The 25,670-nt window shown below is 39.8% G+C and overlaps 1 protein-coding gene across 5 annotated transcripts in view; it reads right to left on the bottom strand.

Annotated features, from left to right (window-relative positions):
* Positions 1-4,282: 4,282 nt before the first annotated feature.
* LOC116164359 overlaps positions 4,283-25,670 on the bottom strand; it is a 34,372-nt gene continuing 12,984 nt past the window's right edge. The window contains exons 1-2 of one of the 5 annotated variants that reach the window (XM_031478526.1): positions 20,978-21,418; positions 4,283-5,710 (exon numbers count right to left, since the gene is read on the bottom strand). In XM_031478526.1, coding sequence (XP_031334386.1) covers positions 4,315-5,679 — 1,365 coding nt within the window. In that variant the 5' untranslated portion in view covers positions 5,680-5,710; positions 20,978-21,418 and the 3' untranslated portion in view covers positions 4,283-4,314. Of the gene's footprint in view, positions 5,711-18,315; positions 18,508-20,977; positions 21,419-25,670 lie in introns of those variants that run through there. The other 4 variants (XM_031478525.1, XR_004143879.1, XM_031478524.1 and 1 more) reach the window with 4 other exon arrangements.

The following is a 25,670-nucleotide window of genomic DNA, read 5'->3' as shown; positions in this document are numbered from 1 at the left end:
TCTTCCTCGTTAAAGATTTTCTTGAAACTTTGACATAAAGCTCCTCTGGTAAAGTGAATGGAAAACACATAAGTAGGCGGCAAATTTCATTCAGAAGTAGACAATAACCCACTAATTATTCTCTGTCCAAATAGCACACCAATTTTTCATGGAAACGGTAAAACATTGCACTTTAAAAAGAAACACAGTGTTGTGGTATTATGGTCTTCCAAAAAAGTCATTTTGCTATAAATTTCGATGGGGAGAGATTTTTTTCAACAAGTATTTGTTCATATATAGAAATGCGCTTTGTGTAAATCGTAAACTAGCGTCTGATTGCCACTATTTGAAGTTCTGACCCCAATTTCGTAGAAACGAAGTTTACCAATTAATTTCAGGTCATTAGATACCAATTTTGTCATGAATCAAATAGTACTCTTACGACTAATTTTTCCATCGACTAACCCCAAAATAAATTACTTCCTTAATCTTGTCAATTTCAATCTACAGTAATTTCAAATTTGATAGATTTTAACTTTGAAATTGAATATATTACTCACGCATCAAAGGCTACTGAGACGTTCACTGGCACATGTTTATACTTAGAAAGAAGGAAACTTCGAATGAGGTACAATTTATGAACAATGATTATGTGACATTGCTACACAGATTTCAGTAATTTCATTTCTATTAATTGCCTTATCTTAATTAGGTAGAACTGGTGCGATACTTGCGTAATTGCGTTCATGTTTTGCAATAGTAGGTACGTTACTACTTTCTTACTAATCGGAGTAGGTAGGTACTCCTTTACTCGCCCTTAGCTATAATTTTAGGGGGCCCCTAGAAAATCAAATACAAATTTGCAAAATCTTGTAGAGATGTAGTCTGATGGCTAAGTACCTTAGAGGGGATATTAGCAAACCCATGCAATAAAAATGTGGCATTTACGCAAAGAGGTCAGGAGTTGAATTGTGTAATTACATTAACATACTTTACATTAACGTTATAGAATACTAGACGTGAAGTCACATTACGCAAGACTAGTGCACAACAATAGGTACATGACTGCCATTGGAACGGAAGATTAAACAATACAGGTAGGTAAGTCTTAGTTTCTCACGGCAAGTTGATTTTCGCGCTAACAAAGTATGTTCTGTGAATTTTCAGATTTTACATAACCTTAAAATGCAAGTGCAAATAGAGCGGAAATAAAGCGGTCCATTGTCACGGTTTTTCTCTTTTTTAATGGCGCATTGTTTAGTATTTCAGGTATTTCTGTAAATAATTAACAAATTGCCAATCGTTTAATAAGTATCAATCCGACAGTAAACAGTTACGCTTCTGTGCAATGTTAGTGTCTTTCCTAATAAATAATTAATAGGTAATCAAGTTGGGCCAGTGATTAATTGACAGTTACGTACACCATTAAAGTGGCAATTTTCCTCATATTAGAATTTCCTTTTCCATCACACCAGATTTGATCGAAAGAAACTTAAAAAATCGCTAAAACTATTAGGAAATTTTTAATCCTTTTTTTCCAGTAAAAGGAGCTTAAATATCAAGCACCTATACGCACTGTATTGGAGGCAACTTTTGTTTTTTAATGCAATCCCTATGTTTTAAAAGAGCAATCAATGTACTGTAGATGCGACAACATAAAATATACATACCTATGGTTGATACACAACAAAATGGAAAAATTCGTCATGTAATACTTATTTGGAAAACTTGTATGCCGTGTGCTGTAAAGATGTGTGGTTCTACAATTAGGTACTGCCATAGCCACATGTATCCTAGTGGTTGATGCAATGGTAACCAATGCAACCATCGACGTTTATTCTAGGTAGAGCTTATTCTCTGTATATACCTGCATTGTAGAATCGGCCCTAATACAAGCAATTAGAGTAAATATTACTTAAAAAATTGATAAGGTCCCCTTTGAGATATCAGTTATAACTATCGACCAAATAAAATTTCCATTTGAATTTTGATATAGTAGCCATGTTACCAATTATACTTAAAATTTACTTCTTTTTAAGTTATCGTACACTTCTGCAGGGCAAATACATCAACAATGTTAATTATATAGGGTGTAGAGGTAATAAAATATTGGAATTAAATATCAAGGGACAGGGAGTCTTTTGTGGAGTTGAGGAATTAGAAGTTTAGCGTATCTTTCAAAATCAAATTAAGCTAGCTGGGTATACGATAGTCTCGACGATATAGTCTTCATATACTCGTAGGTCTCATGAGATAACTAGGTTTATGAATTTTGGGAAGTGCATTATAATTAGATGTGGTAGGATAGACAACCGATGGTAAGTAAAATTAAAATTGTCAAAGGAGAGTTTTGATATCGAAAAGGAATTTTCTAACTATCCCTTGAAACTAGTGATGCAACGGAGATCCGGCTATACTTCGGCTTAACTTACTGACTCCGGCTACATTACCGGAGTTACTGCCTCCGGCTTGAAATGGCAGTAGGATGGCAGTAACAAAAAAAGAAAAAAAAACATTTCAATTTTTTCTTATTTATTAGGAAAAAGCGAGGGAAAAAGGGACCACAATATGCATATTCGTTATTTAATATTCATAACAAACTTTTGGTAAATTGTGGTGGATGAATATTAATTTCTGAGCATTCCTCGGTGTAACCTGTTTCGCTAATCTTCATAGATGTTTCCCGCTTCGGAGAAAGTTTGCTCGCTATACACGCTACTAGGAGGATTCGGGTACATAAAAGCGAAACGAAACGACGACTTTTCTGACAGATTGTCACCTCCGGCCGGAGGCAGTAACTTCGGCTCCGGCTTTTCGGCCGAAGCTACTGACTCCGGCCTCCGGCAAAATCATACCTCCGTTGCATCTCTACTTGAAACGTCCCGTTATTAATTTTGGACTGTTTAAAACCATATGAAGAAAGAAAGTCAACAGCCAATACGCAGTCGATTTTGTTCATGATCAATGATCACTATCTGCGTATTTGTCAGCAAGTTATCGTTCTTGAGGTTATATGCTTTCTCCCAATCGTCCAATCGCTCACTCGCTCTCTCGTCCTCTTGCTCGCTCGATGGCTTCATGTCCATCGATTTAAAAGATAACGGGTAATAAAACCAATTATGTTGAAATTTTTCAGGTGGATTCTTTAACAAACTTGTAGATCGGAGTTCGTGAATTGGCAATGTAGGCTCAAAAAAGGAAGGCCCTTTTAACATCTCCGATAGTTATGAACCGTATTGCGCGAAATTCAAACTGGGCATAAGCCAAAAGCTGATCCTAATCGATTCAACATTCACAGTGCCTTTCTGTCATCTCGGTCATTTATGAACCGAATTTCATGATATTGAAACTGAGCATAGACAGTACCTACCATATCAAATTTAATGTCACCACTTTGCTACGTTTCAAGAATTCAATTCAAGAATAACCCCGCCAGAGTGCGGGCGTCCATTAAACCTAATGTGACCTTCGGTTCCCAAAATGTCGCAATAAAAGAGGTCTGTAATGAGACAGGTCGGATTCCAGGCGCTCTTTTTTATAGAGTTAATGGAAGTTCAGATAACTCGCTATCGCGCGATGAGCAATTCAAACCTCTGAACTTGTATGCAGGTGTTTGATTAAAGCATGGAGTAAATAACGTTACTCTATGATTAAAGTCACGAAACACCGTAAATGGCACAGAATATCTGTCGGTGTGTAAATAACGAGATTGTCATAAATTTGGAGCATTCTGTACAGTCCACAGTGGAAAAGTGGAACGTCCAAATCATACATAATGCCAAAAATGCGTGCAGTTTTTCTATAAAACCAGTATTACTGGTGCCACTGATTATCAAAATTAAAGGTGTTTATTTACTACTAATCCTCGTCCCCATTTGCTACAGTAACGAGACCATATAAGCGGCTATCATACTAATTAATACCTGATTATGCAATACGAACAACTAAGTATATGACCCGACGCTGCTGCCAGAATTTCAATGCAAAACTGACAAAATAATAGACAAATATCCACTAAAAAGAAACTGAATTAGAAAGCTACCCTTCACTTGGTGCAAGATGCGCATCAAAGCTTAAACAGTGTTAATCGCCCAAACCATATAAATATTCATAAAGGTCGTTTAACAATACAGATCCTTTATAAATGCTCTTCATTTTGGGGCACGTATACAATCACTACTGTAATGATTTCATCATATTTGTAGCATCTCTGTTGACGAAACTTAACGAAGCGGTAAATAATAGCTAGTCCACCATTGTTATCTTTCGATTATTATGCTTTAATTTGTACAGTTAATAAACACGTCAATCGTATCTAAAAAAGTAAAATTTGTCTTACCGTCTGACATTGGCCGTTACTGTAACTTCCTGGTTGCTTCTTGTAGGTGTTGGTGCAGGCGTGCAGCTGGGGGTGGTATATACACTAGAAGTTAAGCTAGATTCACTGGAAGATAAACTTCTCTGTCTTCTCGAACGTGACGTGCCAAGATTGCGAGCTCCAGCTGCTCTTACTGTATTTCTTCGAGAGTCTCGTGTCGTTCGTACCGAGGACTGTGTTGCAGCATTTGTCAGCCTGGAAGGAGCACTAAACGGGCGCACAGTCGTCGTAGCTTCTGTTGCGGAAGTGTGAGATTGAGAAACCTCAACACGTGCAGGTACCATTTCACTAACTTCCGAAACAGTGGTCTCAGTTGCACCATGTGTTTCGTTACTAGGAAGTCTCAGGTGACGAATGCGGCGCATAGATGTACGCAACCATGAGCTTTCATGATTGTCAGAGTTACGAGTAAACTCGACCACAACAGTTCCGGTAGAGCAATCTCCAGGTGGATATGATCGGCACTCGTGCACATTATTTGAATGCACCTCCGTTGGTAAATCACCTGCTGTTCCGGAAATATGAACAGATGCGCAATAACTAGGCGATTCGAGTGACCGGCGCCTTACTGTATTTCGTTGTAACGCCGGCCTATTTATGCCTGCAATAGTAGCCCTTAATGGATTACTCCTGAATAGTGGTAATAAATCCTCCGTATCTTCGTAAGCTAAATTAACATGACCGCATTCGGGCGATAATTCAGCAGCTTCATCGGTTAGAGGCGATGACGAGCTCAGTACCGTACTTGTCTGACTCTCTTCGAAGCTTCCGGGGGTATCCGATTCGGTTGAAGTATCTTGACTCCCTGAACTACTCGCATCTATTTCTTTTAAGTAATTATCGAGATCTTCTAAACAGTCTTCTATGCTTTTACTTTCTAGCTCCAATTCGTTCAACCCATCAAATGATTCGTCACAACCAATGCCAGATTTTTCCAAAGTGTCATTTAACAGTTCATCTAATTTCGTTAATATGTCAAACACCTCTAAATTTTCTAAATCCTCGGCATCGCTCTCTTTAATTTCGAATAGTAATTTACTGTTACTTGCAGATAATGTGGGTGTTGCCGATGATTCCCCCACGTCATCGTCCTCGTCAATGGCTATCAAAATATCCTCAAGGTCCACGTAAGAAAATGTTGATGCTTGAGGAACAATCTCACTTGCCACCTTTAATTTTTTTTCCAGTACGGGTAACTCGGAGTCCAGTAAGCTATCGGAAGGAGATTCCGTTACACCTTCAGAAAACACTCCCTGCAAAACTGGGGATCCTACGTTAAGATCAATCAAATCTCCGTCTTGCGTTTGCAATGATGTTGCCATATTTTGGGCATTTGTTTAATGTTGTCCACGTCTGGAACAAAAAATTGTTTTAAATGAGGCATTTCTGTAATAAATAGTATAGTATAAATAGGAGTAGAAATGGTAATGATTTTATGATTAGGTGGCCCAATGTACAACGAAAGCGAGTCACGGGACATCGTCGACACAAGTATTTTAAAAACTCGGCAGTATCCCCTTACCGCTAACCGCTAACCATAATAATAGTACATTATATATCAAGGTAGAGAAGTCCACTATTATTGCCTGAGCACCAAGATTACATCTCGAGGCGCTTGCGCCGAGGGGTGTAAGGTGCGAAGGCAATAATAGACTTCTCTACCGTGGTATATATACTATTTTTTTCACTACTAGCACTTGAAGTCCTCTAAATTAACATATTATATTGATAAGAAAGTGAACGGTTGGACAGAATTTTTTGTTTCTTAATTAACATGTCAATCAAGTACGTGGAAGTACAAGTCAAACAGGCCGTATTTTGTTCTGTCATTGAGATTTTTCAAAGAGTAATTTCGTTCGATTTTTTTCAAAATGTGATAATTTTAGGTATGTAATTTCTCTGGAAATTGCGAATGGTGGCAATTATTCGTTTTAGAGAACTTGTCTAAACGTTCATTGAGCGAAATTTCGGGTTGTGTTTTCTAAAAGTGACAGCGTGACAGTTCTCATTATTGACTACTAGTTAATAATAAAAAATTATTAACCACTTTGAACAAATGCCGAGAAAGCCTACTTTACAAGTGGAAAAAAGGTTAATAATCATGTCATCAGACGCTAGTAGTGAAAAAAAAGTTTTTACCGCATGCTTAAACGTTTTTGTTGTAAAATAAACAGTGCGTGTAGGTACACTTTTTGATAAACTTAAAAGCGCGCATGTTTGAATCTCGATTTTTTCAGGTTTTGACAAGGAAATAGAATAACGTAATTATGTTGCTAATCTTTGCGTACTTCCTACATGCTCATTTTCGATTAAAAGAAGCAGTATGCTTCATTTTTTAGGAACATCCGTATTAGTATATTAAGATACAAGTGTATAATCAAGTCTTTAAAGCACGCGCAACGAGTTTAAGGGCACGACGCAAAGTGGAGTGCCTTTAACGTTGCAAGTGCTTTAAAGACCAATTATACACGTGTATCTTATAGTATTTTTTATTATACCTGCAGTATAATTTAAAAATAGGAAATACAATGAAGTCATATTGACGTTATACTCGAATACATGTCTAATTAAGTGGGCTGGGTGTTCGTAATTTCACGATTGCCATGGAAATGTCACTTGACGTTTGCTTATAAAAATCATCGTCTTTGTGAATTAAACGATTTCCGTTGAAAAAGATAATACACCGTCCATTAAATCGATTGTTGTAAAATCTAAACAAACGTTGGTAGGTGTAAAATCCAACTCCAGTAAAGCCTATTATAAAGAATATGAAAAGTTGTTTCCATGGATGAATAGGAAGTTACTTACGAATACAGTCTTAAATGCATCCATAATGCTGGCATATATGAAGGAAATGTCAAAGGTATTTAAATCTTCTATATTTTGGTGCATTCATTCAAAACTTTAAAGCAATGCTGCGATTAAAAAGTGGAACAGATTTGGAAGCATACCCTAAATTACGCGCGTTTGTAAAAGCTTCAACCAAAGGATAGGTACAAAAGCCAAAGAAATGTTCTGCATTTACAGAAAGCGACCTAAGAGGATTTTTTATTTCATCCAGATGACAGTTTCAAAAGTCATACTTGAAGTATCGTTACTTAGCAACTTTAAAGCACGTGTGTTTTAAAGGCCCTTTTTCGCTCGCATTTGAGTGTTTAAAACGGAGATTGTGATTCAGGTATAATAAAAAATTATTGCTATACATTTCTATTTGTAGGCAATGGTGTAGCTGTAGGGTATAGATACGTACTTTGAACCACTCAAAATTCATGAATTATGTTCTCCTTTATAGTACCAAGCTGGATACAAATGTAACCTAAGCATACAGTATGAATCATAAATCCCTAAATAATTTTTGGGCATTTTTGCAAATTTATATGTAAAAAGATAGCTTTTAATCTCTCTTTGGCCGGCTGGCTTGCAGCAAATGCGAGTCCGCGGAAGAACGCTTGTAGAAATACAAGGTGTGTACATGCGTGCTTTAGGGACGGTGTTACATGATGTGGGGTCGACGACATCTGGGCGCCGTACCCCAGCGCGTTTCACTGACGTGGTGATTTTACAGTTTTTTCCTATCTTCTTCTACATTTTTGGTCCGATTGTTATCAAATTGGTGTCATCGTCAAGATCTTATAAACGCACACAATTCTGCGGAATTTCGTTTTTTTTTCCTATGGGCGAAATTAACTACCTTTTGCAAGGCGCGCATCTTCGAAGGGTAGTCGACTTGAGGCGCGCAAAAGTTTCTTAGAGTTCGAATAGCGATCACTCCTTCCCGTGTCGCCAATAGAAGCTCGAACTATGAGAAGTGCCCTAAAAATTGAGTACTATTTTGTGAAGGGAATGTGGTAGCCCCTGCCAAGATCTTACTGATGGTGATGACAAAACGGACTAATAGAATACTGATCTGCCACACAAAAATGTGCTGGATGGAGGAAAACCTAAATGGCATAATAAAACAAACTAACTGATGCTGATGGTTCTTACATTATAGAGTTTTGCTTTGAAAATTATTTAGCTCTTTAAGATGCTGCAAGTGCTATAGAAGATACAGACGATGTACGAATGTGTTGAAATGGATAAACTCTTTTTATTACGGATTACGGATGGTAATCGTTTGGTAAGAAAATCGGTTAAAAAAGTACGGCATTGATACCTACACCGAAACCAGATCAAGAAGATTAGAGAAATGGCTTCCAATCAGAAAAAGGTGACCCGGAGATACATACCGGGCGGTGACTTAAAGAACGCACCATAGGAATTTCGATAGTATGTTTTCGTTTCTGATTATTGGCTTCTCTAATTGTTTTAGAGATAAAGTCTATTTCGGTTTTCTGTAAAGAAAAAAATTACGAATCCATGCATACTATAGTTTTTAATTTTTTGAACTTTGAAACTAAGAAATTGGATAACTAAAACTTGTGGTTTTAAGAAAATCAGTGGTGCTATGGTTTTTAATTTTTAAATTTTTGCTGTTTCTGAGTTTATAAAATTGGAATCAATTGTATGTACGGATTCATAATTTTTTTCTCTCCAAAAAACCTAAATAAACTTTATTTCTAAAATAATTATATTAGGGGAGCCAATAATCGGAAATTCCTATGGTGCGTTCGTCAAGTCACCACCCCGTATATGCCAGCAATGTTAAAAAAAATTCGCAAAACCTTTGCTCAATATTCAAAATAAATAAATAAATACCATAGAAAATCTATAGGATTCATTTAGTGGAATGGTATTCGTAAACCGTGGTGGAAATCAAGCCCGTCTTGTCGTTTGATTTCTGTAAGCATTGTCTACTAATGGATTTTCGTAAATCTCGGTAACCAGATGCCGGGAATTTAAATCATATTCAGTCATCGTAATTAGGGCTGTTTAGTTACAACTGCTAACTCGGCATGATATCACTTCAGCAGCGTAGAAACTGTACATCTAGCATAACACATAATAAGTGGGAGTTAATTTATTACTCCAGTGCCTGTTTGATCCATAGGGCGGGAATGAAGTAACGAATTTACAATTAAAGATGGCCGTTTAAGTTAACAATTCGCCATTTCGCAGGTTTTTTTAATTAAAGCTGTTAATTAACTCGCGTTCTGATCACGGTAGTATCAACCGTATTGCGTGATCTTTAAAAAAACTCGAAAGAATTTGCGTTAGAGTCCGTGGCATAGTAACAAAATTTAACTAAAAATGCGTGTTCGTGTGACCGTGGTTACCAGTGCGCGACTCGTGGAATTTTAACAACAGTTGTTTTTTTGAATTGTCTTTCCTTCTGATATTTGTGGCTGTGAGTTCTTATCGTGAAAAGAACCGACGTTTCTAAGTGAATTAAACGTACCTATTCTTTTTAAAAGCCCACATAAAAATGGATTATCGTACATTTCCAAGAAAACAAAAATTGTATCTATTTTTCTAAACATTACCGTTGCGTAATTTATAATCGTACGTGTAAATGATGATGATGTAAATATGGAAGGGGTTAAGTCTTTAGCTTATTTTATGACTAAAAGTTAATATAAACATATAGGTCCGCAAACGCTTCGTTGCCGATCTACAGAGTACTTATTCAAATTTCAAGATTTTTAAGTTTTTTCCTGCAGTTTTTGAGATTTTTCTATCAAATTTGAAATATAAGTTACGCTTCTGAATTAAAAAAAGCGCGAACTTCGTATTTATATGCGCCGCCGCGTTATCCGTAATGGGTGTAACGTCCTTAATCCTTATCTCAATACAACGGGACCTACATAACAGTAACATTCTCAATGCGTAGTGGGCTTTTCTCGTCGTAAAGCAGTCGACATTTTCGACAAAAGGTGGTCAACTATCTTCTGGTAGCTTTCCGAAGCGAAATCTCGATATCGCAGCATTATCCAATCACAGCGCGGCGACAGGTCTTCATTCGTATTTACGTAGCGCAGTATGCAAAAGGTTTCGGGAAGTCTTCGTCGGTAGTGGAAGAATTTCTCACCCAAGTGCATCAAGTCTACCGAGTGCAAGAAAAGGTACCGTAAAACAGGCATTTGTGTCCTGTTAACTCGTTTAATTATGAATGCATTTTATTAACGGAAAATAGCCGAATTATTCAAAATTCGATGTGCAAGAACGAAAAAGTTCCTATTACAATAATGGGGTCGTAAAAACCACGTCTTTTTTTATGCCCACGCCCGCAATTATTTCACCTGCGAACGTCCATACACACCCATTTGATTGAGGTAGTCGGTACAACCGACAGTTTAAAACATTTGAAGTAACCAAATTCAAAATTCCGCAACTAAATGTTGAATGACAAAAAGTTTGAGAAAGCGCCAAGTAAAATATTTAAATCATTCTCGTTGTAAGATAGGGTAAGATTTACTACGTGAATATCTATAAACACGAGTGTAAATAGTAGGAAAGCACTATTTGTTAGGCGTTTGTGCGCGCCGTGCAATTTTAAGCCAATCGGTCCGATAGGGGAATTCTGAAGCAATTAAGCCAAAAGCGAGCCATTATCTCCATAGACCTACATTCACGTGGTGGACGAAAATTTTCGAAGCATTTCCAAGGAAGAAAGCAAGAAAATTGAAAATTTCCACAGCGGGGTACCTAAACGCGAAGCCACGCTCCGCTCTGTTACCGGGCGGGGTAACGTAAGTGGCAAACGGAGGTTGAAAACGTATATTACACAATATTTACAAATAATACAGAGGCTATATGTACATATATAAAATCGCTTCTGGCACGTGGGATGGCGCCGGACTTGACTACGGTCAAGCCGGGAAGTGATGGCGTGCGGAGACGGTACTTGAGCCCAAGCGACCAGCCTCAGTCGCTTGTGTAGGGTAAGGTAGGCTTGCCCAGGCACAAGTGAAGTTCCCCTGTCGGTGCGCTGCTTATAAACGATTTCCGGTAGAGGCGTCTGGCGACGCGGCCAATAGGGCGCTAGTGGATGGTGGGGTGGAAGTTGCAACCCCTCTCCTAGTCGTCGTAACAGTATCCCCCCCCTGTAAAGGGGTTGCGACGGCGGGGTGCAGGCGCTGTAGCAAACGGCGGTGACGGGGTTGTCGTTGGTTCCGTGGTGGCGTCGGTGAAATGATTCTTGGCGGAAGTTCCGGTACTGGTGCCGGGGTGGGTTGGTTGGGTGCAGGGCGTAGATCGTGTACGTGCACCTTTACCAGTTCGTTTCCTCGCCTTATCCAGTACGCGTTTGTGCCCGCCAGTGCTTCGATGGTGTAGGGACCTGTGTACTTCATGTGAAAGTTCCCGGAGTGTTGGTCCCTGGATCTTTCCATCACTCCGTCGCCTACTTGGTACTGGGTGCGGGCTGGCCCGTAGTTCGCGTACCGGCTGCGGGATCGTGCCTGGTTCCTGTGCACCGTCTGTACGACCTCCTCTCGGGCTTCTCCTGTCGGTGGAGGTGGTCGATCCCTGGCTTTCCACTCTCCTGGCCTGGGTAGGTCGTAGCCTAGCAGCGCGTGGCTCGGCGTGAGTCCAGTAGCGGCGTTTCTCCTCGTACGTAACGTGAACATGACAATGGGTAGTACGGCCGCCCAGGCGCTGGGGCTTTGTCCCACCAGATGAGTGCGGAGGCCCTTTTTGATTTCTTGGTTCCGGCGTTCGACGGGGTTCGCCTGCGGGTGCCATATGGGCGTCGTCCAGTGCATTGCTCCCCACTTCCGAAGTGCCGCGTCCCATGTCACTGATGTGAATTGCGGTCCGTTGTCTGAGATGATCGCTCTCGGGAAACCATAGCGTGCGAATACCTCGTGTTCCAGGATTCTGACCACTGTTGGAGCGACTGCTTCCTTTACTGGAAATGCCTCCACCCACATGCTGAAGAGGTCCGTGATCACGACTATCTGGCGGTAGCCTGTAGGTGTGGCGTCGTAGGGGCCCATCAAGTCTACGGAAACCGCTTCCCAGGGTCGTGTGGGTTTGCGTGGGCGTACGGTGGCGTCCTGGACCGGGCCTCTTTTGACTGCCGCGCAAATCCAACATGCTCGTACATAATTCCGCACCGTGTCTCCCAGTTTCGCCCAGTGGTAATGTGTCATTATGGCCCGTTCCGTTTCTTCGGCTCCTGGGTGTCCAGCTGTGGCTGCGTTGTGGTACGCTTCTAGTACCGCTGGTTGAAGGCTGCAGGGGACTACGAGTAGGTTCCCTTGGGGTGCTTTGCGGTAGAGGTAACCGTTGTCCACCGTGTAATCCCGGTTGAACCTTGCTTGTGCTGGTGTCGCTGGTCCTTCCTGCTGTATCCTGTGCCAGGTGCGTACCAGAACGATGGCGTTTTCGTTTGTCTTTTGGCACTCCTTCACATGGTCCGCCAAATTGGCCACTTCCACTGCCGCGATTACCGGGGTGCTGTTGGTTTGTTTGGACTCGTGTGTGGTCGTAGGTGGCAGCATGCGGTTTACGTCTTCTGCCGTGGCTTCTTCGGCTTCTTCTGCTGATGGGTGGCGGGACAGGTGGTCTGGAAGCTCGTTTTCTTTCCCCGGACAGTGGACCACATCAAATGTAAATTCTTGGAGCCGTAATGCCCAACGAGTTAGCTTGCTTTTTTCGTCTTTTGTGCGATCCAGCCACAGGAGAGCGCGGCTGTCTGTCTTCAACGTAAAACGTCTATCTTCCAGATATGGCCGGTATCGTTTAATGGCCCATACTACTGCCAAGCACTCCTGTTCGTTGATATGGTAGCGCCTCTGCGCGTGGTTAAGTTTGGCACTGGCGTAGCTGATAATTTTTTTCTCTCCGGGGTGGGGTTCTTGAAAGAGTACGGCCGCAATCCCGTTTTCGCTGGCGTCGGTTTGCAGCACGAATGGAGTGGCGAAGTCCGGACGGCTGAGTTGGAGTGGTTTGCTAAGTGCTGCTTTTAACTGGCTAAAGGCGACGTCGGCTGCCGCTGTCCATCGGAAAGGAGTGTTCTTTGTTAGTAAGTTATCCAACGGTGCTTGTAATTCGGCACACCGGGGCACGTACTCTCGTAGCCAGTTGGTCAATCCTAGAAAACTTCTTAGCTTCTTCCTCGAGGTGGGCCGGTCTGCGGTCCGGATTGCTTCGATGTGTTCCTGGCACGGGCGGTTCCCGTTCGCCGTGATGTTGTGGCCCAGGTATTGGATCGTTTGCACCCCGAAGCGACACTTTTCGAGGGACAAGCGGAGTTTGTGGCGTTGCAGTCGTTCCAGCACGAGGTGTAGATGTTTGAGGTGCTCGTCCCAGGAGTCTGAGTAGATTATTATGTCATCCAGGTATACCATGACGAATTTCCGTAAATACCCGGCGAGAACGTCCTGGGTCATTAGCTTCTGGAACGTAGCAGGTGCATTCTTGAGCCCGAACGGCATTACTTTGAATTGATAACTCGCTCCATCAGGGGTTGAAAACGCGGTGAGATGTCGGGATTCCGTCTCTAGCGGCACCTGCCAGTAGCCTGATTTGAGATCCAGGCTGGAAAAAACTTTGGCCGTCCCCAGGTCTCGGAGGGTCTCCTGTATGACTGGCAGGTTGGTGCTCTCGTCTTTTGTGATGGCGTTTAGACGACGGTAGTCGATGCAGAATCTCGGGCGGCCGTCTTTTTTCTGAATTATGACGATGGGCGAGCAATATTCGGACGTGCTGGGCTCCCTGCGCTGCTAACATAGCTTCCACTTCATCCGCGATGACCTTCTTTTTGTTTGGCGAATGTCGATATGGCGGAAGTCGGAAGGGCGTTGTTTTGGTGACTCGGATGCGATGTGTGGTGGATGCTGTTGTTGTGGGCGTTGCAGGATCGGCCAGTGTGCTACCGAAAGTTTCCAGCAGTGTGGCCAGGCGTCGATCGAGTGGTGGTTGGAACCCGTGCTTGACTCCGGCGAAGTTTATGGAGTCGCTCGTTGTTGGGCCGCGGTTCGGAGCTTGGTCCCAGTGTGTTGTCTGCCTTGTATGGGTTCCCCAGTGGATGCACGCTCTCTCGTAATCCAGCACCGCTCGATGTTCTTGGAGCCACTTCTGTCCCAAGATCATGGGCACGACAAGGTTTGGTGTCACCAGGAAGTCGTCCGATTCTTGCTTGTCGTTGAGCGTGTACTCGACTCTGGATGTGCCGATGACTTCCAGCTGATGGCGGGGGTTCGCTAGGCCGGCTGTTTGGTGGTTGCTATGGTGGATTTTCCACGCGAGCTCCTTCTGGATGAAGTTATGGGATGATCCGGAGTCGAGGAGAGCTCTTACGCTTTTTCCGCGTACCTTGACTGCCAGCGTTGGTAGGTTGGGTCGGGTCGCAGTCTGGATTAGGTGGACGGCCGGGCATTGTTCCCGACCGCTGCCCCGTTTCCCTGGTCTCGGCGGCGGGTCAGTACTGGGCAGTCTCGGTGGAAGTGATATTCCGGGCAGTGGTGGCACTTTGGTGTGTTGGGAGGTCTGTCGGCGGGGGTTGGTGGCGATGGTCTGGGTTGATTGTTTCGAGGTAGCGCTTTGTTGCAGTTTTCGATTTCCTCGGCGTGACGCACCAAGTCGAGGAGTGAAGTGGGTGTTGTGGTTAAAAAGGCTACTCTAATGCGTGGGTGCAGCAGGTCTCTCAGTAGCTCGAGGTGCTCGCCGATCGGGATCTTCAGCCGTTTTGCTAGCTGTGCCTTCCTCTGGAGGAATTGCTGCGGCGACTCTGCTCCTTGTTCTCGGCCGAAGAATTCTGATTGCATCTTCCCGCGAATCTTGCTGCTGTCGTATTTTTCGCGGGTGTAGTTCTTTAGGTCGTTGTATGTCGGTGAAAATGCCTCGTAACTGTTCCACCATTTCGCAGCCTCCCCTTTTAGTTGTGCTGCTGCTGTTTTTAACTTTTCCGCCGGGTCGGTGGTTTGGATTGTCTGCTCGAGCGTGCTGAAGAAGACTGTTGGGTCCTCCAGGTGGTCGCCGCTGAAGGTCGGTAGGTCCGGTGATGCGGTTTTCTGCGCGTTCTGGAGGGCGTCGGTCAGCGCCTTTAGCATGTCGAGGGTGTGTTGAGAGTGTTGGGCGCCACTGGACGGGGTTGCCGGGTCCAGACCGGGGTTGATTGCCGGGGTCATCTCCGTTGTTTGAGTGTCGATACCTTCGTCGGCGCCGGAGTTGGACGTCGGGGTGTTCCTGCTCCTCGTATTCATGGTGTTGCGCGTCGGCTGTCGCGGGAGCGTGGGCGTAGATCCTCAGAGCGCGATGCTGCTGGTTGACTCACACGTATGGGCGCCAATTGTTACCGGGCGGGGTAACGTAAGTGGCAAACGGAGGTTGAAAACGTATATTACACAATATTTACAAATAATACAGAGGCTATATGTACATATATAAGATCGCTTCTGGCACGTGGGATGGCGCCGGACTTGACTACGGTCAAGCCGGGAAGTGCCTCAGTCGCTTGTGTAGGGTAAGGTAGGCTTGCCCAGGCACAAGTGAAGTTCCCCTGTCGGTGCGCTGCTTATAAACGATTTCCGGTAGAGGCGTCTGGCGACGCGGCCAATAGGGCGCTAGTGGATGGTGGGGTGGAAGTTGCAACCCCTCTCCTAGTCGTCGTAACAGCTCCATAAGTCTGTAGCCGGTCCGTGCGTTCCGAATCATATCCAAGCCCAGGGGGCGGAACCAATCCCATTCTTTATCGAAGCATCGACAAAAAAGCATCTAGAAGTCTTGGTGCATAAACACTAGAGGTATTTATAAAAGTTTTAGTTTAATCACGTCCTATAGTTATCTCCAATTTTCGTAGTTTCGCCTTGTTTTAGATTATAAACAGTGTTATAATTAGTTGATATTTAAGTACCAAACAGTTTTAAATATATGTTGTTCAAACGCCTATACTTATCTGAACACGATTTGCATTAAATTGGTGTTTCACGACACCGACTGCACTCTGCAGTAGAATTTAGACCAGCGCGGCGCTTGGAAATTCCTCGTATGGCAGTTCACTTTATTTTTATTGTACAACAATTACCTAATTCTAAAATCTAAAAATTCTAAAATATATTGCATCTAAGAGGTACCTTAAACAAAGTTTCATAATTTAATAAAGATTGTTACTTTATCCTTTATGTTAAGAGGCCTGCAGTAGAGGATCACTGACTACATCCGTTACATTAGGGAGGTTTGCTTATCAATCTTTCACACCTCTCGGGGAATTTGTACCATCCGATGTGTAGCAGGAGGATTTATAATGTACAAACGAACAAATGCTAAACTTTATGTTTGCGTGTTCAAAAAATCCGAAAAGAAGCTGTAATTGCAAGAAAGTGCAGTAGTACAGTACCTATGAGGGTGCTCCTAGAGCATTATTTAATAAGTAGGTAGTAAAAGAAAAGAGTGTATAGAAAGTTCGGTTTAATTAGAAATTTTGTCGTAGGATCATTAATTCGAAATTATTCTGCTCCTTGTAACTGCATTGTTGTACGCTGATTGATGAACAAAGATTAAGATCACAATTGTCAGTTATATTCGTAGTTATTTTCTCACAAATATACATTTCGCATACACCGCAAAACTTTCATTGTTTTTATTCTAGACTTTCGTTATGTATAGTTCACTTCATAAATAGACACCGTGTCCCTTTCGCACATACGCATCTATACTATGTATAGGTATATATATTAGTAAATAATATTGGTTATTTACCTTGTGGGTGTGTACTAGAATAACTTTGACCTATATATGTAATTATGCTTACGTGTCACTTTCTAATTACGGGCCCTTTAAGGACATGTGACCCAAATGTTGTTAATGGTAGCTTAGGACACCAATAAAAACTATTGATGGTGTAATTGAACTGCAAATACATTAAACTTATTGTCTGTAGCTACGTTTTACTGCATCACTTATACTTTTTAAGGACGAATGTATAATTATATGTCTTACCTAACTAAATACGCGGCCCCTAAGTACCAAAAGTATTTTTTCAATTAGATTAGAGATTCCTTCCATTTACAGTTATCACCTAAATTTGTTGGCAGTTTCATGAGGTTGGGCAACGTATTCCTTCATTGGCATTTAATAGAAAATTAATAGACAAATAATGCGTACCTACCACAAGTAAAAAGTTCACCCTTCTATTCATTCCCTTATTGATTTATCGATTCGGAAAAATACCTACAAGTATAGTTCATTACCGAGTAAGTTTTTCATCACTTTATATTAACAGACCATTCTTAAGTTGGAAGCTTCACTGTATAGAATTACAAACTTTTAAACATGACTGGGATTTAAATTAAGGGAGGATTCCGTTTTACATTAATACTTAAGAATTGGCCAATTGAAATTTCATTTTGCTTAAAATATGAGTTGAAAAGAGAGTCTCTATCTATACGTCTATACAGTAACTATTCAAGAATGGTGATATAAGGCCATTTCGTATTTTTCAAAAATACATTTTTGACAGTGCAGAACTCGGACATAACAAAAATAATGGGACGAGTTAAACGGACCTATGCGATATTAAAAAACAACGCGTTATAGCGATGATGAGTAAGTTGTAAGAAAGGTGTGAAACCCTCGACCGAAGTTTCAAATTCATTCTACACCGTTTAAAAACAATATTTTAGAAAACGCTCAATATCGAAACTATCGACAAAATAATTGCCTACATTAGAAAAAACATCATGGACAATCATTCGTCTTAAATCGCTGTTAATTATCTCTCTCAATTGGTTGTAGCTCATCATGTTATATTCCAACTTTGTGAAAGGTAAATCAATATATTTTCACAAATTTATACCTTGTGTTTAATTTATTAACGATCCTCGAGATCATGTATAATTTTGTATTGTCTGTCCGCCTGTCAGTCCGTCTGTCTGTCCTCCTGTCTGTCCGCCTGTCTGTCCATGTGTTACGGTACACCCTGTAGGTACATGAGATCGACATTCATCAAAGTTCAAATAAGTATTGAAACGATATCGCAGTTGGCACGCATGGCAATTGTTTGTCTTGCCTTTCTTTCCTTTTCAAACTGTCGAATCGTTAAGGTCGGTTGTGCAAATATTATAAGTACCTACCGAGTGAGATTGGAACCGGTCAGTCGCCACCAAAGATACCCACGGTACGTCACTACTCACTACAGGACGATAAGATTACGGGAAATATCCCGGTCACCATTTTGGGCGTCGCGCGTCGCGATCGGCTGGATCTGCTGCGGGCCGGGACAGTCGGGTGGAGGTATATCTACCGCTCCTTTTTTCGCCGCTCACCTTTAATTTAATTAAAATATATATAGTCGCGTCAAACTTGGACTGTGATAAAATGGTTATTGCTAATTACTAGTTAACGCACATGGTGCACCCTATTCTCTATGTATTACTAATTATTAATAAATTAATTGTACCCCACACAATATCGATCTTACCGATCTGCGGCTTCCCCGCTTATTATTATCTTCTATTAGTATTAAGCGAGTCGCTTCACCGCAACTCGCTACACATGTGCACGATAACTTTGTGTAGAAACGATATACATATATATACATACATGTTCTTTAGGATATAAGAAAGGTCGCTATTGTCAGCTACGTAGAATAACGGGCCAAAAAGTTACAGCCCAAAAACTGCCCAAACCTCCAAAACATGGTTTCTTTTCTATCTCGTGTTACAAAGAACATATGAATGTCCGGTTTTCTGTGTTAGTAAATATTCCTTAAACCTCAGGCAGATGCAAAAAATAGTATTGCGCATGCGCATTCCAACTTTTGTATTTCCCCAATCCCATTTATTAAGGATCCTTTATAGCGCATTATCTTGATGCTAAAAACAAGATGTTAAATTATTCTTCTGATTTTTCTGATCAAGATATGTGAAAATCGTTATTTATGCACCAAGATCGTTGGGGAAAAGACTAGGGGCATTATCTCAATGCCCAAGACATGAATTTTTTTTGCATTTTTGTGTATAAAATGTATTTTATAATATTGAAATAAATTCGTTAAGGGTGATTGTAATACTGAGGATCCTTCGATAATTCGTTATATCGGTTTATTTGTTAATATTGTTGTGAGACCTATCCTTCACTTCTGGGAATCCCACGATTTACCTCTAGCTAGCTCAGTTGTAATTAAAATGAAAACAAAATTTTTATCCGCATCTCAAGGTCCAGCTGGATTCTGCCACCCTACAGCATTCCAACAATGACATAAATACGTGGCTTAACCAAATCCTTAAATTCCAATATGAAACTTTACCCCCAGATTTAATCAACTTGAAACAAAGTAAGAGACGCCGACAATTACCTCTCCTTGACTCTAATAAACAAAACCTGGATTGCAATGACTGGTTTAATTTCAAACAAAAAATTGCGTAAATTACTGTTTTACAAAATGTTACAATTTTAAACAGATAAATGACACACACAAAAAAAAACAAATTACTCAAACATTACAAAAAAAAAAAACATGACAAAACAAAACACTAACTACTACTTACTTTTAAAATTAGTCCGAATAACGTATTCCGATAAAAAGAGGTATCCGTACACAATCACGTAAACCAACCACTCAAACACCGACGTCTTCTCTCTTCGGGTACCCACAAATTCAAAACTTCCGTGTTTCCGCAAAATAAAACAAACAGGACGGCGACAAACTTCTTAAACTTCTCAAAAATTCTTCTTAAAACGGCAGACACAAAATTCTAATTAAACCTGGATCCAACTACGCAGGAAAACTTCCACAAAATTCAAAAAATAACGTAACCGAAGAAGCGCCGGTTGGCTTTGTCACGACCAAAAAGCCCCGCTCTCATCAAAAATTTTCTATTTAAGCCAAAAGCCCTTCTCCTTTCTTCCACACCCCGTCCGCCAATCACGCGAAGCGTCGATTTTTCAACTTCTTGCTGAACGGCACGTACGCCCGGCAATTCTGCGAAGAACCTTATCTCTACTTCGCGCTATACCTCGTTAACGGCAAATAAAAATTTAAAAAAGAAATTTACATCGAAAAAAATTCTAGGAATAAAATAAAAACAGAACACTTCTAAGAAATTGAACCAAAACTATAACATGAAATTTACGCAATCCTGTGTCTCAAATTATAAATAACCCCCCCGGTTAATTAATTGAACTAAACAAAATTGTCACATCCAGACGCTCTATAATTTCTTTCAAGTTACAACTAAAACAAAATAACACAACAATATATTTAGATGAAATTTTGTATGTAGGCACCTCGAATAAAAGTAAAACTAGGGCCGAATCGAAAAATTTGTTTTGCGCATGCGCAGTCGGTTTTTTTTGTTTGTTAAGATATTTAAATGAAATTTCGTATGTAGGCACCTTACATAAAAGCAAAGAGTATATAACGTACTCTTTGATAAAAGTAAACGTAATGCCGATTCAAAAAATTTGTTTTACAAGCCATGCTGATCTGATGGGGCGGAAACAACCCCTTAAGGTGTATTGTAAAAATGATGTATGTGTGAATATTTCGAGGATCGTTCAGTATTCAGGTGTATCGGATTTTTTTATTAGGTAACAATAACAATCGCGTTGCGTATCTTAGCCAATAAACATATTTTATATTCTATTCTATAATTGCAACTATGTGCTTAATATACCTAAACGTAGTTAGTAATAATTTGCACCTATAACCTATACTATTAACCGTCTCTGATAAAGTATTTTTTAATATAAATTGTGACAATAAATTTACGTAAGTATAAAGAATACACATACCTAATCCCTTTTGGAGTGTTTAAGGTGGAATAAACATATAACCAAAAAATGTTCGGTATATCAGTTCTTGTGGTTATATACCTACTGTGATTGACTAACACTAATATTGTATTAAAAGTTATTCATTAAATCATTAACAAGACTTCGTATAATAAATCAGATTTCATCTTTCACGACAGTTGAACTGAACACCATATTATAATTTTTTCGCACACTTAATGCTATGCTATGGGTACTAAATGAAAAAGTTTTACAATTTGCAGTTCGCACCAAACAATAATTTTGTTCATCTCAAACCCACGTCACTCAGATTCAGATTTAAGATTTAACAAATCCGCACCTACTTACAAAGTATGTACCTAATAATAGCAGTGTTACAATCAATAAATGCATGAAGCAAATAACAAACGTAATTGAATGTAATTATTGAAATGGAACATATTTATTTTTAGATGTACAGATTATCATTCTTTCCTACAGAGTACTACTGCATTACAAGGTTAAAGGAAAGCAATGCCAATTTCTTTGTTAGATGAATGCAATTTACATATCAAAATGTCAGAACTCATTCTAAGTACCCAGCTACCTACTAATCAGGATTCTGTACGTACACTTTCAATGTATAAATTGAAATTCTCGACTACCACCGAATAATATTAAAATACCTTAATTTATAATTGGAATGAAAACAATTGATCTGGAAAATGAATCCTAACATTTTACCACAAGGACGTAACTATTCACTTACAGCAAAAAATGTTTCTCTGTATTGAAAATAAATTATGCGATTATTATGTAGTAGTTGTCGTCTATTTGACCTTCTGAAAAAGTGTAACGTTTTTATGAAATCTGTAGGTAATTACGCTTGATTGTATTTTGGACATATGTTTTTGTGTGGAACTAGTTTTATATTCAAAGGTAGAACACAATGGCAAAATTATGAGATAAATCTTCAAGTATTTGATTGCCGTTTGCGCATCAGAACAAGCATTGAACATCCAAAGCCGAGAATCTGTGGGTAAATATTTAAATCATATTACCCATTCAGATTTTTTGTAATTAGAATTACAATTAGTTTCGCATCAAATGCGAAGTAAATTAGATCCTAATTGTGTATTGTTCGAACACCACTGTAAATTGCAAATATTTATCATCCATAAGAAAAAGGCGGAATTTCACAAAACTATAACTGTTTACATGCTACGAACACGAACGTCTTATAAGATCAGTTACTGTTATCATGTTATTTACACTGTTTCCAAGAATTAAATAAACTATTACGCAAGTCACCTCTTCTTATAGTAAACTTTAATGATTTTATGATACGCAGTTGCTCGTATCCTTTTATAAAGTCTTACCAGCGCAGATTAATTGCACTACATAAGCATTTGACATCAATTTTTCAAAATTTGTTCCAACAGAGATGAAATTAACTTGTCATTGGAAGGTCACTAATAGTTAAATTTAGATGAAAACCAAGATAAAAAACAGATAAGCATGATAATCTAATATAAGAGCAGAAGCTATTTGACGTCATTAGAAACGGGGACTCCAACTTCCAATTCCGTACTAGTGGATACGACCGATACGGGGGTATAGATACGAGTGTTCAGAATATCCACAAGCAGGCTACAACGTGGAGGGAGTTAGAGGGCCATAAGTATCCGCCTAATAGTATATCCAGGTTGGAATTTTTAATTTCACGTTTACTCTAAAAAGCGTTTAGGACAGAGGGAGAAATACTGAGATACAATCCAAAATACTCGGTCCGGGATAAATGTGGAATTTTTTAAAATAAGAAACTTCTACTCTCCCAAACGTGGATATGTTACTAAGATTGTTATATTGGATATGGCAACTATCAACTGTTATGATGGGAGACCCTTCTCTGCATTAAATTTCGTTAAAGGATTAGTATCGCAAATACTCTTACCTAATAATAAACCCACATGTAACATAAAAAAAAACAATTTGCCTCTATATAGATAAGTTCGCAAAAACACGTGTTTAATGAATAAACCGATACAACGAAATATCGAAGGATCCTCAGTATTACAATCACTTTTAACGACAATTTATTTTAATCTTACAAAATACATTTTATAGTTAACAAAAATGCATCAAATTCATGTCTTGGGCTTTGAGATAATGCTCTTGGTTTTTTTCCCAACGATCTTGGTGCATAAATAACGATCTTGGTGCATAAATAACGATTTTGACATGTTTTGATCAAAATCCATGTGGTCCATAAAAATAGATCAAATTCATGTCTAGATCATTGAGATAATGCTCTTGATCTTTTTCCCAACGATCTTGGTGCATAAATAACGATTTTGACATGTTTTGATCAAAATCCACGTTTTCGCCAAAAATTCATCAAATTCATGTCTTGGGCATTGAGATAATGCGCCTAGTCTTTTTCCCAATGATCTTGGTGCATAAATAACGATTTTGACATGTTTTGATCAAAATCCACGTTTTCGCCAAAAATTCATCAAATTCGTGTCTTGGGCATTGAGATAATGCGCTTAGTCTTTTTCCCAACGCTCTTGGTGCATAAATAACGATTTTGACATGTTTTGATCAAAATCCACGTGGTCGTCAAAAATGCATCAAATTCATGTCTTAGGCATTGAGATAATGCGCCTAATCTTTTCCCAACGATCTTGGTGCATAAATAACGATTTTGACATGTTTTGATCAAAATCCACGTGGTCGCCAAAAATGCATCAAATTCATGTCTTGGGCATTGAGATAATGCGCCTAGTCTTTTCCCAACGATCTTGGTGCATAAATAACGATTTTGACATGTTTTGATCAAAATCCATGTGGTCCATAAAAATAGATCAAATTCATGTTTAGATCATTGAGATAATGCTCTTGATCTTTTTCCCAACGATCTTGGTGCATTAATAACGATTTTGACATGTTTTGATCAAAATCCACGTGGTCGCCAAAAATGCATCAAATTCATGTCTTGGGCATTGAGATAATGCGCCTAGTCTTTTCCCAACGATCTTGGTGCATAAATAACGATTTTGACATGTTTTGATCAAAATCCACGTGGTCGCCAAAAATGCATCAAATTCATGTCTTGGGCATTGAGATAATGCGCATAGTCTTTTTCCCAACGATCTTGGTGCATAATTAACGATTTTGACATATTTTGATCAAAATCCATGTGGCCTCAGAAAAATAATTTAACATTTTTGAATCACACACATGCGGTTATCAAACGTGCACGTTATCAACTCTTTCAGCATCAAGATAATGCGTTTGAAAGCTTTTACAACTCTAAATTCATGTGTAAAGAATAATTTTGGGTACATTTTGCTCTAAAACTTTTGACCGAGACCACAGAGAAGAGTTATATTGAATTGTTACACATTTAAGAGTCATAGGGAATAATCTAGCGAAAGTCCGAACTCGATACATGACCTAGGGAATGAAATATGTTAATTTTTATTATATTGAGTTCGTAGTTTTTCCTGTTCCCGATTCACTCGAAGTCGTATAACTTTTGTTCCTGTTGAACCAGCTTCCTGAAAATCAATAGCGTCCGTTCTTAATGTCCAACGTACCCGTATACCAAATTTCAACACAATTGGCCACTTTTAAAAAGAGTTAGAGCGCACACGGACGGACGGACGGACGGACGGACGGACGGACGACAATACAAAACTATAAAGGATCTGAGGATCCTTAATAAATAGTCAAGTAAAGTCCAATGATCGCCTAATCCACCCTTATAGGAGTATATTAGAGCCAAAAGTAGTGTTTTAACGTTCGTTGTACGAGTATACTAATGCCCGGTTTCACAAACAATGATTAAGGTTAATCAATGATTAAAAATATTAGAATGTTAGCCCCTTAGATTATACGCTCATTTGTTTAACATTCTTAATATTTTTAATCACTGATTAACCTTAATCATCGTTTGTGAAACCGGTCATAAGATAGTTTTTGGGAAGCTCGGCAGCTTTGCTTATCCTGCTACAGACTTTGAATATAAGTTTATAAGTTTATATCCAAAGGAAGTAAAGGTACAAGTTAGTATACAGACCGATGATCAAGGAGTGAGCTTGCCACTCTTATGAAACAAACTTATGAAATATACGAGAAGATGTATCAAACAATTATTTGCCACAACGCGTTTGATGTCGCATCTATACTCAATGACCAATGTACCCTAAATCTAATTGCTCTTACATGCGAGATTGCATGTTTAATTAAAAACTCACGTTTTATCACAGATATACGTATATCTGTGCTATTATCCAGTGGCGGATCCCGACAACCTTTTCAGGAAGGGCAACTGTGAATATAAATCTTTTAACTTCGATCGTAAAGACGCTCCATCCCCCAATTACGGTTACGAAGAACAGATTGTACGCAGTGCACATGTTTAGTCAGATAGAAAGTAGAGAGTGTAATGGAATACTGTAAATTAAGTTGTTTATAACATTTAAAAGGGTGTTATTTGACTTTTCGCAAGCCTTTTTGCCTTGTCGTAGGGGACAATTGCCCCCTTTTCTCCCTGCTGAATCCACCACTGCTATTATGAACAAATCGTAGAATACCGTACTGTAATGGAACCGAATTTACCCGTTAAAATTCAATTTAAATGTTCCCGAATCCGTCCCTGGCCGCCACTAAAAAATTCAAGATTGCGCTTTGTTTCGTTTCCGTGGAA

The sequence above is a fragment of the Photinus pyralis genome, unplaced genomic scaffold, assembly GCF_008802855.1.
Source record: "Photinus pyralis isolate 1611_PpyrPB1 unplaced genomic scaffold, Ppyr1.3 Ppyr1.4_LG2, whole genome shotgun sequence".
Classification (NCBI taxonomy): Eukaryota; Metazoa; Arthropoda; class Insecta; order Coleoptera; family Lampyridae; genus Photinus; species Photinus pyralis.
This window is presented reverse-complemented; position numbering and strand designations above follow the sequence as displayed.